We start from the raw sequence: 14,095 nt of genomic DNA, 5'->3' as shown, positions 1-14,095 counted from the left end.
CCATCTCAGTCTTCGCCCTATCAAAATTCTCACCCATCTCAGTCTTCGCCCTATCAAAATTCTCACCCATCTCAGTCCTCGCCCTATCAAAATTCTCACCCATCTCAGTCGTCGCCCTAGCCAGAATATCATACATATGATTCAAAATTCTATCTTGTGTACTAGGAACATTAGAAGGGTGATCACGAATTATATCATGCAAAGTCCCAGAATCTTGTCGTTCATCTTCGGTTTGATCTAGCCCTTCATGTTGCAGTGAGGGGAGAGCAAAAAATACAAGGAAAACTACAAGAAGTAAAAGCTTTTGAACGCTCATTGAAATGGATAACTTGCCGAAAAAACAGCTAGCATTTTATACCCTGTTTTTGACCGGAAATTTTGCATCCAATCGGAATATTAAAATTAATAATTGCTGGAAGGACCAATTAAACTCCGAAATTTTAATTACCAGGTCGTCTTAATATGCACTTTATTCACTAACTAGTCTATTTTATTCAGGATGATTGCAAAAATAGAAATTATACCAATCAAATAAAAGAATTGTTGATTTCCGATACGACCATCTAGATCAGAAGTGATTTGTGCATCGATAATTCGACCATACTACCAGAAAAGCAAGCGACTGCATTATCAGCGTTCCTTCAAAGTAGTATTCTGAATATTTTCAAGAATTCTTCTTCAATCTCTTATCAAATGGATATCATTGCAATTTCGACTTATGTATTCCGTTGTTTAGAAAGAGATCTTCTGCTCATCCAAGAATCTTATTCGAACAATATGCAAACATCATGTTTCATATCCAAGGTTTTCTTGCAATTCACCAATTGTCTGTCACTGGCACAAGATATGTCAAACCAAAGTAAATGGCGTAATTCTTGCTAGATATCGTCCGATTAAAATTTTAAAAGCACATGGACGGTCACCAGTCCCAGCCATAAGATCTTTTATCTCAATGCAGTAATTTTCTTTAAATCTGCTAGACGCGCATATAGAAATGACACTATTTCTACATTGAGTCTCTGGATTTGGTAAAGCATAGCTTTCGCACAACCTTAATCCTAAGCCTTGATGTAACCGATCATATGTCTGCTGTGGTCGAACATTCAGCCTAATTAGCCGGTATTAATGGAAAAGTTTCTTAAAATTCACATCTTACTCGAAGCAGGTATAAATACAAGAGGGCCTCAAAGTCGAGTATCTTCGATTGTAGTTTTGAAGCTTCTATTTTAACTTGACATACACAAGCACTCTCAAGCTAACAATGTTGTGGTCCATCGCTGTTGAATTGCCATTCCACTATCATTGGGCATCAATGTTTATGCTAACAAAATTTGCAGAATTGCATTATGTTTAATGATTTGCTAGCTCTGATATTTGTTTACATTATTCTCCATTTGACTCCATTATTTAAAAGTGGGTTCATTATGATGCATGCACGCTGGATAAAGGACCTTGTTTTTAATAAACTCCTTAATTGCGGAGTAAAAATCCCTTTCTCCGTATCTACTTATGCGAATCTGATTTGAATACCCGAACCGTTTGGATCGTAGGCTGACAATACCATAAATAGCTCGTTCATGTGGGTGTTTAGCTTAAAGAACTCATGCCATCCACACATCAAATCAAAGTTGCTGGAGTACCTGTTGCCTTTACTCAAAATCGTGTGAAAATTTTTCTTGAAAGCATCCCAGAAGTGACTTGTTTGAGTGACCTGGAAAATGTAATAAGAGGCGGGCCGCTGCTTAATTTGAAAAGTGTGCCAGAAAAGAGCTGCGCCTTCGAAAAGCGCGATATTCACTTCCATTCCGCATATTTTGTATCTTTCGTCTGCTGTTCCCTTTTCGTCCATTTGATGTGGGTGCGTATTTTCTCACCCGGCACCTCAATGCACTTGGATATTGGCGATCGAGTAGGATCATTAAATCCAGCTAGCTTAGGGCTAAGCCACATGATCGACGCAAATATGATGCTTATCTAGTAAAGATGCAATCAAAACCGCCTTTATTTGGGATTAGTTTTAGTCGTTCTATTGATCCGTGCTATCAAATTTGAATTAATTTTTGGGCCAACGTGAAGAAAGGACATGTCGAACCAAAAGTTGCCAAAAGCTTACTAAAACCTACCAAAAATTTACTAAAATGTCATATTTTCAGTCTAATTAATTTAAAGGCCATTTTAGATATACATGTTGCGTTTTTGATGAAAGCAGCAGCTTGGTTCGTATGAGCTTGATTTGTATCAGCTTGATTGGCATCAGCCATCAATCTCAAAACAATTCAAAAACAAGCAAGGAAATGGAAGCGATCACAATTCTAACAAAGTCAGTGTGGCGAGCAGAGGCTGAATTGCCATCAATTTTAGGCAAGCATCCAGCCTCAGTGGCATTTGCTTCGACAGTCTGTATGGCGTCAACAGTACCACCCTGCGACGCAAGTGCTGCTGATATATCTGAGCTATCCTTTTGCTCAGCACCTTCATGCTTTTGATGCATTCTCCACAAAAAGTACACTATTGCAGCGGCGAGGTCAAGACAAATGAATGCAAATCCAACTCCAAGAATCCTGGGCAAATAGTAAGAGAAAGTGCTTAATGCAGAATTCCTAGATACGTTGCGATGGTTACGGTACAGGAGAGTCGCCACGACGAAAATGACAACGAGCCCAAGCAAAACAGCCTGTTTGAACAGAAAGCCCAAAATATAATTTCTGAGGTTTCTTTTGCAAGGTTTGAGGTCTCCCGGAAGCAAATGCAAATTAAACAGATCCAGATCGACGGGAATTTTAGGGTCCTTTGCACATGCTTTGAGGCACAATTTCCGCTCACAAACCCCGAACTTTATACCAACATTTGTGAAGTTGCACTTTGCGGTATCTCTAAACTGCAATTGTGTGTGCTTCAATTGCTTCAATAGCTTCAATCAAGATGGATTGCTAGATTTTCGTGAAATAGATCCATTGCTGCAACACAGAGCCGTGATATCTTCAAGCCTTTGTAGAGCCACCTAAAAGACCAACGGCGCCACCAGAGCATGCCAGATAATCAAGCATGTCTTCCAAATCGATTTGAAAAAATCGAACCTTTCCAGATCGTAGATTTTTATCAGTGCAGGCGACAAAAATAGGTCGGATTTTTGAGCTTTCCAGCAGCATCGTTCATTATGACAAGTAGCCTTGCTTCCTCGAAAATATCAACAAAAAGACGATTTCGTATGTGTATGTATCCCGTTTAGATTGATGGACCCACAACAGTTGTTGCAAAATCTTTTGTAAATGCAGCCCGCAACTTAGCAAGTTGAGCTCCAATATTCCAAAGGGTAAATTTTTTGCATGCCATACTTGGGTCTTGAATGTTTTAATCAGGATGCTCCTCCGCTTTAGCATATTGCAGCTTTCAAATTGGACAAAGGTCTCTGTATCTAACGTACGAAGAGTATTTCCGGTCGATGGAACCGATGATCAGGGGTTAGAATTTCCGAAAATGTCTTTCCCATCTTGCTAGCTTGAGATTTTAAAGTTCAAACAGCAGCCATCGCATGCTTTCAGAAAAATATCCACCTTAGCTTATCGATAAAATCTGGATCGTTCAGTTTGAGAATATTTTCGTAGCTGGACATTAAAAGATGTTCAACCCCTTGGAAAGCAATGCCTGTCGGGGTAAGAGTGCCTTTTTTCTGCTTCCGATCCCTCTGGAGCCGATGCAAATGAGAAAAGTAATCTTTTTCCAAAGCAGCCTTTTGATCGGATCTTATGGAGTTTGGAAAATGTTCATTTCCAAGCTTAATGTCTCCGTGTCATTTGTGCTCAGTGTTGATCGCATATTTTGTTCATTTTGCAGCAACGACCAAAAAAAGGCTAATTTGGTGGCGTTAATTTTTGGAATCACTATTTGGATCTTACACCAGATTCCATCCGACAGCCTTCCGGCTTTTAAGAGCTTTTGATAAAGCATTTGGTAAAAACAGGCATAGAAAAAGCGGCCAAAAATTCAAATAAATTGTTGAGATTGACATTTGTTTCAAAGCAATACGCCTGCTCAGGTAGACATACACAAAAATATCGGGATTTTTCAGAGCGTACTTTTTCAAGCAGCCAGAAGTGGCCCTCTGCACGCAACTGTCTCTTGACTTTTGCATTTCCATGTCATGGTAGTCAGCACGCACTGGTATCTTGTTGAAGCCAGGATCCTTTTGATACATTGGGTTAGAATGATTTCTACAAACGCCCAGCATCAAAAAATGCTGTCGTACGGGTCTTCAAAATAAAGCGCATCAAATCGGGATTTTTCAAGCAGCACCGAATTTTGAATTGATTTTGAACTTGAGCGGCATGGTTTTGAATTTGTGGACAATTTTCCGTGCAGAAATGCAGAGAAAAAGCAGTCCAGCTATCGATTTTCTCTCGATTAAGAACAATTTTTTGGAATCAAAATCGACATCGGACATGCCTTTAAAGCCCCCAAATGGTACAACGTACCGCTGTATGCAAACCTTGTCTGCTGGATCAAATAAACTCAATGGGAGGTCATACCGGCAGAAAAGGCGCCGTCTTGATGTTTCGATTACCAAATGACTGGAAAAGCGCTAGCTCAGATCATTGATATCGTTTTCAAGGCAAGCAGGTGGATTCATGGCAAAACAATGGGCGATGCGACCGATCAATTTCCGGTAAATTGGATCAAAGGTTGACAAATTGGAATGCTTGTTTGTAAATCGAAGCTTGGCAAATATCAGATTTCCCACTGTTGCTTGTCCAACAATTCATGCTGCCGAGCACATATAACAAGCAACCACACCGTAAACTAAACAACTAATTACCAAACTGGCTATCCAAATGACCTTTTCATGTAATTTACCACATCCAGTTTAACGATCCAAATTCACATATACTGCGGTTTTTCCGTCGTTTGGAGCGTTGCGCATGTTTTTCTTGCGTTTCACGACATGTTTTCAGAGCAGTCGATCGAATTATTTGACATTGGCTGATGGCCGCATGTTTTGGACACCGTTGTTTTTTCCTTTAGACCCATCTGAGCAGCTTCCTTTTCTGCTTTCGCTGCCAAAATACAGGGCGAACACCACTACACCCCCTTGGATCACCCTCTGAACTTGCGTCAATACGAAGTTTTCGAAAACCTTCTTGCATCGTTGCTCCCAACTACGGATTTGTCCCACTTCTAAATTTAATCTAATCCAATCCAATCTAATTCCGCCTGCACTCTGATTCGTCCATCGGCCCAATTTGCAATTTCCCCCCATGCTGCCTTGAAACCAAGTGTCCCTTCCATAACTCCGTTTATTACGAAATAAAGCATAGTAAAACCTAACCCTAAAACTCGATTGATTCATACCAGACCCGGAATTGAGTCAAGGTTGGAGCTGATATTGGCGATGCGAGCGACTGCATAGTTCCAGTCTACTCGATCGGAATCTGGTCGTATTATAATCCAAAAACGAAGCCCACATGCTAGTTCACATATCCGACATATAGTACGATCGGGGCAAAGCCCAACAGAGCCTGAGCTTGCTTATCAACTGACGCAACCAATGTGGATGATGCATGGGACTTTCATTAGTGAACCTAAGTAAGCCCAGAAAGGGGTGGTGGTGTTTATATTATCTATTTTATTTCATTCTAATCGATTCTTTCTGTGTGTGAAAGCTAGATTTCTTTGCTGCATTTTTTGGCTCTAGTGCCCGCATAACAGCTCGAACATCGGCATCATGAGCTTTTTGTTCAGAAGCAATAGCATCCTCAAGAAGCATATTTTTGTTGATAGCATTTGTCATAAGATCGAGAGTGGCATTACCATCGTCGAGAGTTTTGAATGGACCGTAAGAGATACTGTTGTTTACAGCGTGGTGCAGGTAGATGGTGATGTTTTCACCAGCAGGATTTTTAGGGTCCCATTCGATATCAAGCAAACCGACATTAGAAACATTGGTGGTAGAATTTGGTGAGGCGATCAAAAGGGTTTCAGGATAAAGAAGAACAAACATAGACGGAGATCCACTGCTTCCGATCGAAGTATCCACAGTTAGGCTGTAGGTTCCAGCAGGTACATCAATAGAACTCAAATTAAGAGAGGCATTTCCATTGTTTTTGACTGAAAAATAATCGTTTTTCATCGTGTTCTGGTTAATAATGGTAATAACGGCAGGAGTAGTATTTTCATCGAACGGAGTCCATTGGACAGATAATGAGGCAGAGTTATTGTAAATAATAGATTCGGAGTTGGGAACCAGAATATTCAGGGGAGTAGCACTACTCACGATCAAATAGTCAAATCCAGAGCCCATATTCGAATCAACTTGGATTTTATACCTTCCTGGAAACAGCCCAAATGATGTAACATCGTCTGAATATGATCCTGTATTTGGCACTTCAAGTGTTTTCAGCAAAGAATCATTGCCACTGTATACAGAAAGATTAACAAGGGGTTCGCTAGGATCAATGGGAGACCAATTGACATCGATAGCACCACCATCAGACATAACAACGCTTGGATCAATAATAACGTTCAAGGTGGCACTATCAAACATGGTGAGCTCGATGCTGTCAGAGCCAAGCATTGAATCGATAGTAAAACTGTACGTGGCTGGTGATTTCGGCACTTCCCATTCTGAAGCGCTCAAAAAATAGTATCCAATGTTTGGCACATTAGACACATTCTTATAAGCGAGTCCATCCTTCCCGGTTAGGGTTAGGTTTACGAATTCCTCAGCTTTATCGAATGGTTTCCATTCGACAATTGTGAAACCATTAATTGAAGAAATGCTGTCTGGATTAACTGTGACAGCGATCGTGTTAAATTCGGTGGTAATAGCAAAACGATTTGAGGAACCAATTCCAAGGGAGGATACTAATTTCAATTCGTAAATACCAGGAGGATATGAAAGCTCAACACTGGTAGATCCGGTATCAGCAAGGTTTGTAGCAATAATACGTTGAGAACCGCTTGAGACGCGGGCGATAGATATGTTCACAGTATCAGAAATGTTGAATGGAGTCCAAGAAAGACCCAAAAACTCGCCAGTGGGAACCTTATCCGTATCAGTCTTAACAGAAAGGGGATTAGGCGCGAGAACGAGAAACGAATTTGATACACCTTGGCCAAGGGCATTGGAGACAAGGATGGCATACATTCCTGGCTTAAAAGAACCATAATTTTCCAACACAATAGTTGCATTTCCAGTATCTTTGGTTTGCGATTCGGGAAAAATTTCATCCGGATTCGCTAAACTTTTAAGAGAAAGTGTAGCATCATAGCTATCATGACCAGAAAAAGGATCCCATTCCACAAAAATAGAAGAATATGGATATATTTCGCCCAAAGCAGTGACATTAACACCAAGACCTTTGCTTGCGTGTATAATGAACGGAGCAGTTGTTCCATTAGAAATCGATGAGGTTATGTTTGCAAAGTAGATACCAGGTTTTATCGACATCACAGATGACGCCGAAAATAAAGCTAAGCACATACAGAAAAGAAGAGCTGTTATTCGCTTTGGAATCATGGTTGCATACTTTTCAATACAACATTCGCTATTTATTCTTTTCATGCTGTTAAGCTGACATGTTTGCAGTGACGGAAATAGATAAACAAAACAACAACAAATAAATAGGATATTAACCAACGAGAGGCGTGCCTTTTGTGTGCGAAATCACTTTTCGATTTGAAAATATAAACAAACATAAATAACACAACATTCGACCAAATTAGTCAGCGATGTTTGGGCTAGGGTTGGGATTTGGCCAAAATTAATTTCATTGAAACTGCATGTTGGTCCACATTATATATTGCCCATATCAGGAGGCCCAATTAAATAACTGACGTTTAAATGCCCATGTCACACATCCTAACCCAGGTTCAATATTTTTGATTTCGTATGCGATCACATTAATCGCCATGGCGGTTAGCATCAAGATAAACAAGAGCCCCTTTTGATAGAGATTCAAAAAGCTATCAAGTTGCGCTCTAGATTGAAATTTAGAGATTTGTATGACAACAACGTATTCGAGCTCAAGATGTTTAATCTCAATGATATTTCGCAAAATAATCTGTTCGAGTTCAGTCAGTCCGAAAGAAAAGCATTCCATAGCCTTTTCATGGTACTTTAAACAGACAACTCAATATACGATGACAAGGTCGAATTTTAGGTGATCGCTTTGCATCTTGAAAAGGGGACCTTACATGTGGACTTGATCCCCGCAAAGTCTTCAGACAGCAGTAGAGATATCAAAACAATGTGATGGCATGGGAGGCCTTTTCAATTGAAGAAAATCGCAATTCCAAGCTTGTAAAGCAAAAGAACGCTTCCCGTGTGTGGCTAGGCGGGTGAACCTTGAACTTCCCGTCTTTGTGGAGAGAAAATGCCCCAAAAAGTGGTCAATCAATCACTTTGATCTTGAGGAATGCGAGCAGCATCGGTTCGTGTCAAAGAAGCGGGGGGCAGAGATCGATGAATTTGTACCAAATTCGATGAAAGCTTGGCGAGTTTCGTGCCTTCGCCGTAAATTTCCCAAATTGCATATGATTGGGTGACTGTCTGTAAATCGGATTAATTGCCTTTAAATTGAAGGCCCCTAAATATCCGAGTTCTCATTCTTTAGTTTGTTCACCAATTGATTGAATTTTTGCAATAAAGTTTATTTCTGTTCGTGCTCTATAAATCATGCAATCAGTGGCTCAAACTAACCCTAACTAATCAACCAACTGATTAGCCAAATATCTAATTAACTGACAAACTAAATGACCCTTTTTTTAATGCACGACTGCAAGTTCAACGATCAAAATTGACGCGAATGTCTGTTTGTCGCTCGTTGGAGAGTTGCGAGTACTTTTTTTGGTTCAAAGAGCATTTCCTATCTTTGCATGGGATGGATACAATTCTTCTGTACTTTCCGGCGTCGATGCTAGATTAAATTAAAACCAAGCCCAATCCTATGTAAGGGCAACACATCGACAAGCTACTGACAAAATGGCAACTTTGAATTACATTTAATTTAATTTAATCAAATTAATTGGCACTTTCCGTATAAAAGGGTTCTTTTGCCAAAAAAATAATTTGCATCCGCCACCAATGTCATATTATTGTCAAGAAAAGGAAGGATATGGCAGCTGAAACCGTCTAACCCTAACCAACATGGCAAACAGAGGCTAAATTTCCAGAAAATTTGCGCAAACGTCTACCTTCAGTCACGCTTGCTTCATCATCCTTTATCACGTCCGGATTACCCTAAGCCGTAGGTAGATGCAATGGAAAATGCAGGAAGAATCAGCGCCAGTTTGAAGAAACTTGAAATACACAAAAAGATAAGAGGAGATGTTTATTGACGATGGTAGCGATCAGAATAGATGCGAAATGTTACCCCAATCAAAGAAACAGCGAGTCCAACCATGAAGGTATATGTTAGAAGAGCGAAAATATTATTTGTGATGTTATCTAGCGAAATGCCGATTTTTTTTCCATTTCTCTCTTCGTTCTTTGGGTCGAGGTCAATTAAATCTTTCGCTTCTTTAGTAGCCTTTTTCATTAGGTAAGTGTCCTTTTTATACACCGCTGAAGGCCTCTGATAGAAGAATGGCTCTGGTTGATCGATGAATTCCTTGGAAGGTTTGAAAACATCAAGAAGCAAATGCAAATTAAACTGTTTCAGATTGAAGGGCTCTTCGGATTTCTTTGCACATACGTTGAGGATAAATAGTTTCCCTTGAGAAATCCTGGCTTTTATGGCAACATTTGTAAAATCGTACTTGGTGCTACCTTTAAACCGCGATTGTATGTGTCTTAATACCTTCAATGAAGATGTTCTTTTAAATTTTCGTGCAAATTGTATCCATTGCTGCAAGATCAGCTCATGAGCTGCGATAAACCCAAAAATGATATCTTTCAGCCTCGTAGAGCTATCCAGAAGATCCATAAAACCAACGGCACCGCCAGAGTATGCCAGATAGTGAAGCATGTCTTCCAAGTCAAATTCTTCCAGATTATATATGTTTATCAGTGCAGGTGAGAAGAAAAAGTGAATGGGATTTTTGAGCTTTTCAGCAACATCATTCATTGTGGCGAATAGCATTTCTCCGTCAACAGCATCAACAAACACCGGATATTTCGTGTATTCATCATTTAAACTGAGGCGACCAACAGCTGTTCTCGTAAAGTCATTTGTAAATTTGACACTTAAACCCTCAAATATAGCATCAGATTTTTCAAAAACTGAAGACCTTTCAGCACGCACATTTAAAACTTTCACTGTTTCATGAACATTTTCTTGCTCTTGGGTGGATTGCTGCTCTTGGGTGGACTGCTGCTCTTGAGTAGATTGGACAACAGTCTCGATATCCCATGGATTACTTTTGGGAACCAATGGAATGGAAGGCATTTCAAAGTCGGGGGGAAAGATCTCCGTTATCTTGTTACTTTCAAAGAATTCCAAAATTTCAAAATTCGGGATACTTTCAGAAAAAAAAATCCATTTAAGCTGATCAATCGAGTTTCGATCTTTCAGGTTGAGAATCCTGTCCCAGTTTGGAATTCGATTGTCTGCAGAGGAGTAGGCGGGAGACCAGAAGCTCTTCAAAACCCTGGAAAAGAATTCTTGCCAGGGTAGAAGAGATTTCTCTTTACGATCCTTCTTGAGCTGATTCAGATGAGCAGAAGTAAAAACTTTTTGCAAGCCAGTCTTCTTCTTACCAGAGTTTATAACCTTTGAAAAAAGGTTGATTTTCGATGACAATTCTTTCCTGTCGTTTTCGCTGAGCGTCAAAAGCATAGCTTTGTCAGGTTTCAGCTTTGAAGAAACAAACACCTTAATCTGGTGGCGTGGTTCTTTAGGACGAGTGTACCGACTAAAAGTCGAGATTCCATTCAAAAGCTTTCGGGCTCTTAGGAGCGTTTGGTAAAGGCTCTTCGTATACACAAGCGTAGAAAAGGTAACCACGCAAATTGCAGATAGATTGTTGACATCGACATTGGTTCCAAAGCAATGGGCCTCGTCAAGATACAGGAAAACATCCTCGTTTTTCAAACCGTACTTGGTTTCAAGAAACAAAAATTGGCCCTCTACAGGCAAATCTCTCCCAACTCTGCCGGTGTCCATTTGATAAACAATCACATTTTCCTTGTCATCGTAGTAGACCACGCACTTGTATCTCTTTGAAGCCAAAATATGATCTGCTATCTTGGCGTTGGAGTGATCCTTCAAAAGAGCACCTGCATCAAACAATGCTGTCGTCCTGGTTTCCAAAATGAAGGCCATCAAAACATCAAATTGAGTATCTTTTTTGCCAAGAAGCTCTGGATTTTGAACTTGAGCGGCATAGCTTCGAATTTCGGGATAATCTTTCGTGTAGCAATTTGGAGGAGAAAATGAAAACGAGTTGTAGATTCGTCTCTCGATCACAGAAGACTGGTTGACATCAATGTCAACTTTCGGGATCACTTCAAAGTTCTTCCAATTGTATAAGGTGCCGCTATATGCAAGCACCTGACTGCAAGATAAAATAAATTCAATGGCAGATGATACGATCTGATGAGGCGATGTATTGATGCTTTCAATTACTACTTCCCTGAAAAAGATTTTCAGAGTGTCGTCATTTTCGTATATCTTTTCTCTCAAACACTTGAAAGACTCGAAAACGAATTGTTTGATTTGGTTCTTGATTTGGGGTTTGATTTGGTTCTTGATTTGGGTTTTGATGTCGTTCTTCATTTCTTTTAGCTTTTCATGATCATAATAAAGTTCCAGAATAGAATAGATATTTTCCTTTGTGAAGAATAAAGGAGGCTCGCTGAGATCTTTCATCTCGTTTTCAAGGTAAAACTTGAGCGAAATGGCAATGATGAACAGCTGATTTCCAAAGCTGCTGCCTTCCCTTGGTGTGTTTGCCATCGCATATGGGATGGGATATGGAAACGGAGACTCCATGGATGCTCCATACCCCACATTTCGAACCTTTTCCCAGCAATTGACAAAAAGCTGATCAATAATCAACGCGCGAGTTTCCTGGCTAGTATTTTCCAAAATTGGGTCAAGTTCTTGATGCAATGTCTTTTTGAAAAGCTCGACAGCATACGGCGTAAGAGGCTCTTGGATCTCAAAAATGGTGATCGGGGTTCCAGTTTTCGATCGGAATACCCTTTTGTCTCTCAAAAACAGGAAACACTCAATAAGCACATCAATGACATCCCAGTTCTTTTCATGCGCCTCGTTTGTGTCAAAGTTGTACAAAATGGAGACATCCATGATTCCGTCTGCTTCGTCAAGCACAAATATCGAGTAATGCTCAATGAAGTGCAAGATCCTCAAAACCCAAGCAAGAGACTCCTTTGACGTCTGCGTGTTTTGCAACAGCAGTTCCTTCCTAGCATTGAGCAGGCATTGGATGCTGTTCATCGAAGACACGAACACATCGCCGCGATCATGGGCCATTGTAAGTCGATAGTACAAATATCGCAGATACACTTCGCTGTACCCATAAGGCGATCGTTCTGATTTGAATTCAAAAACTCTTTTGCCGAAAAAGTCAAAAACCCATTGCCGCAATTGCACAATGTTTTGGTCGAGGATGGAATTTGGAAAGATGAAGATCGGCAGTTTTCTCAGCACCGATGTTGCCACAATTGCAGCTGCAGGACCGAAACGCGTGGTCTTTCCGCCGGCCATTCCCTGCTGCACGACATACGATCTTCCGTGCATCATTTTGTCTAAAATGTTGGACATGGTTGTCCTCTGTTCTTCATACAGCTGGGATTCCGTGAAAAACTCGATGAGAATGGAAACTTTGTCCTGCACAGTGACCGGTAATGGTTGACTAGGCATCTTTTGCCTCCCTAAAATACTAGCCCAAATATATGTGAGCACATTTCGAGCTCGAGATGGGATCTTTTGCCGAATCCAGGCCTTACAAAAAGTATTCTCTTGCAAAGAGGGACGCTCGCAATAGAAAAATGTGATGAAATGAGTCCACAAAAGATCAAGCAACTCTGGGGTCTTTTCGGCACTGATAGTGAAAAAGGCCCCGAGTTCCTCGATCGACCCGCAGAGCAGTATTTGGGCGAGAAGCTTGGGGTCTTTTAAGGCTCCCAGGGGAAATCCAGCAAGAAGCTCATCAGTGGACACTATTGATTTCAACGTCTCTTCAAGTGAAGCGGCATCGCTAAAAAATGTAAACTTCGCATCTGCCGTGAAAAAATCTGATGAAAGAGCTTTTCTTTCCATCGTTATGCTTAGCAGGTTTTCGTAGTCTGGAGGAGGCAATGGGAGCGTTTTAACAAACTTATTCGATTCCCCAGAAGGAAGTGACTGGAATCCGCTGTGTTTTTCATAAATGTCGAACACCTCTTGAGGGAACTTTTTATTTTTCAAGTCAGAAAAAAAATTTGAGAGCTTTTCTTTATCAGGGAGCTTGTTGAAAACCACGAAAATGACGTGAAATAAGGAAACAATTTTGTATTCGGGGCTATTTTTTTCCATAGAAAGATAAAATCGTATATGATTAAGATAAGGGGCATTGAATTTGTTCAGAAAATCGGTTAAATCTTTGGATGATTGAGCTAGGTGATTTATAAAAGAGAGAAAACTTTCGAAATCAAAATCGTTAAATTCACTCCAGTGTTTCAGCTGTACTTTGGAAAAAAGATTGAGACACCATTTATAGTGAGTATCTTTGGTAGTCTCCCTGAGCGTGGGGATATGTAGTTCCAATTTTGACGACTTTCCACCACTAGAACCGATTTTTAGCTTGTTAGAATATGCCCAAAGATATTTATCTTCATTGATGTTAGGAAGGAAAGAGAAAAGGAGCCTTTTGTACTTGAATGGGATAATGGAAATCAAATTTGCAATGTCGGTAATCTTTTTGACCCTATTCTCTTCATTTAAGAGACGTTTGAAAAAGATGCCATGTTCATCAAGAAGATGATTTGCCCAGCCTTCTATCACAACATACTCAAGATCACGGTATTTGATTTCGAGGATATTTTGCAAAATGACCAATTCGATCTCAGTGAGTTCGAACGAAATGCTCGTGTACAAGGAAACGTATTGCATAGCCCTGTCATAGTATCTTAAAAAGACAAGCCAATAGACGATGG

General features: G+C 40.2%; 6 protein-coding genes across 6 annotated transcripts; 1 reads left to right on the top strand and 5 right to left on the bottom strand.

The window, feature by feature from the left end:
• On the bottom strand, nucleotides 1-316 carry DI09_120p60 (uncharacterized protein; the record flags this gene model as incomplete). The annotated part of the gene is made up of 1 exon (XM_013383937.1): nucleotides 1-316. A coding segment is annotated over one exon (316 nt), but the record flags the coding sequence as incomplete, so codon positions are not given.
• Nucleotides 317-2,266: 1,950 nt separating this feature from the next.
• DI09_120p50 (uncharacterized protein) lies at nucleotides 2,267-4,195 on the bottom strand (the record flags this gene model as incomplete). Its single annotated transcript, XM_013383936.1, has 3 exons — nucleotides 2,267-2,600; nucleotides 3,555-3,743; nucleotides 4,047-4,195. The coding sequence occupies 3 exons, from the start codon at nucleotides 4,193-4,195 to the stop codon at nucleotides 2,267-2,269; spliced, it is 672 nt and encodes a 223-aa protein (XP_013239390.1).
• A 369-nt stretch (nucleotides 4,196-4,564) lies between these two features.
• Nucleotides 4,565-4,778, top strand: DI09_120p40 (uncharacterized protein; the record flags this gene model as incomplete). The annotated part of the gene is given in 2 exon segments (XM_013383935.1): nucleotides 4,565-4,663; nucleotides 4,680-4,778. 2 exon segments carry the CDS (start codon nucleotides 4,565-4,567, stop codon nucleotides 4,776-4,778), a joined length of 198 nt encoding a protein of 65 aa, XP_013239389.1.
• Nucleotides 4,779-5,620: 842 nt separating this feature from the next.
• On the bottom strand, nucleotides 5,621-7,513 carry DI09_120p30 (uncharacterized protein; the record flags this gene model as incomplete). Its single annotated transcript, XM_013383934.1, has 1 exon — nucleotides 5,621-7,513. The coding sequence occupies one exon, from the start codon at nucleotides 7,511-7,513 to the stop codon at nucleotides 5,621-5,623; it is 1,893 nt and encodes a 630-aa protein (XP_013239388.1).
• A 292-nt stretch (nucleotides 7,514-7,805) lies between these two features.
• On the bottom strand, nucleotides 7,806-8,171 carry DI09_120p20 (uncharacterized protein; the record flags this gene model as incomplete). The annotated part of the gene is made up of 2 exons (XM_013383933.1): nucleotides 7,806-8,111; nucleotides 8,136-8,171. The coding sequence occupies 2 exons, from the start codon at nucleotides 8,169-8,171 to the stop codon at nucleotides 7,806-7,808; spliced, it is 342 nt and encodes a 113-aa protein (XP_013239387.1).
• Nucleotides 8,172-9,326: 1,155 nt separating this feature from the next.
• On the bottom strand, nucleotides 9,327-14,051 carry DI09_120p10 (uncharacterized protein; the record flags this gene model as incomplete). Its single annotated transcript, XM_013383932.1, has 1 exon — nucleotides 9,327-14,051. The coding sequence occupies one exon, from the start codon at nucleotides 14,049-14,051 to the stop codon at nucleotides 9,327-9,329; it is 4,725 nt and encodes a 1,574-aa protein (XP_013239386.1).
• Nucleotides 14,052-14,095: the final 44 nt, after the last annotated feature.

Source organism: Mitosporidium daphniae (assembly GCF_000760515.2).
Source record: "Mitosporidium daphniae strain UGP3 chromosome Unknown contig-120, whole genome shotgun sequence".
In the NCBI taxonomy this organism is placed as follows: Eukaryota; Fungi; Microsporidia; genus Mitosporidium; species Mitosporidium daphniae.
The sequence above is the reverse complement of the archived record's forward strand: the minus strand, read 5'-3'. Positions and strand labels throughout refer to the sequence as shown.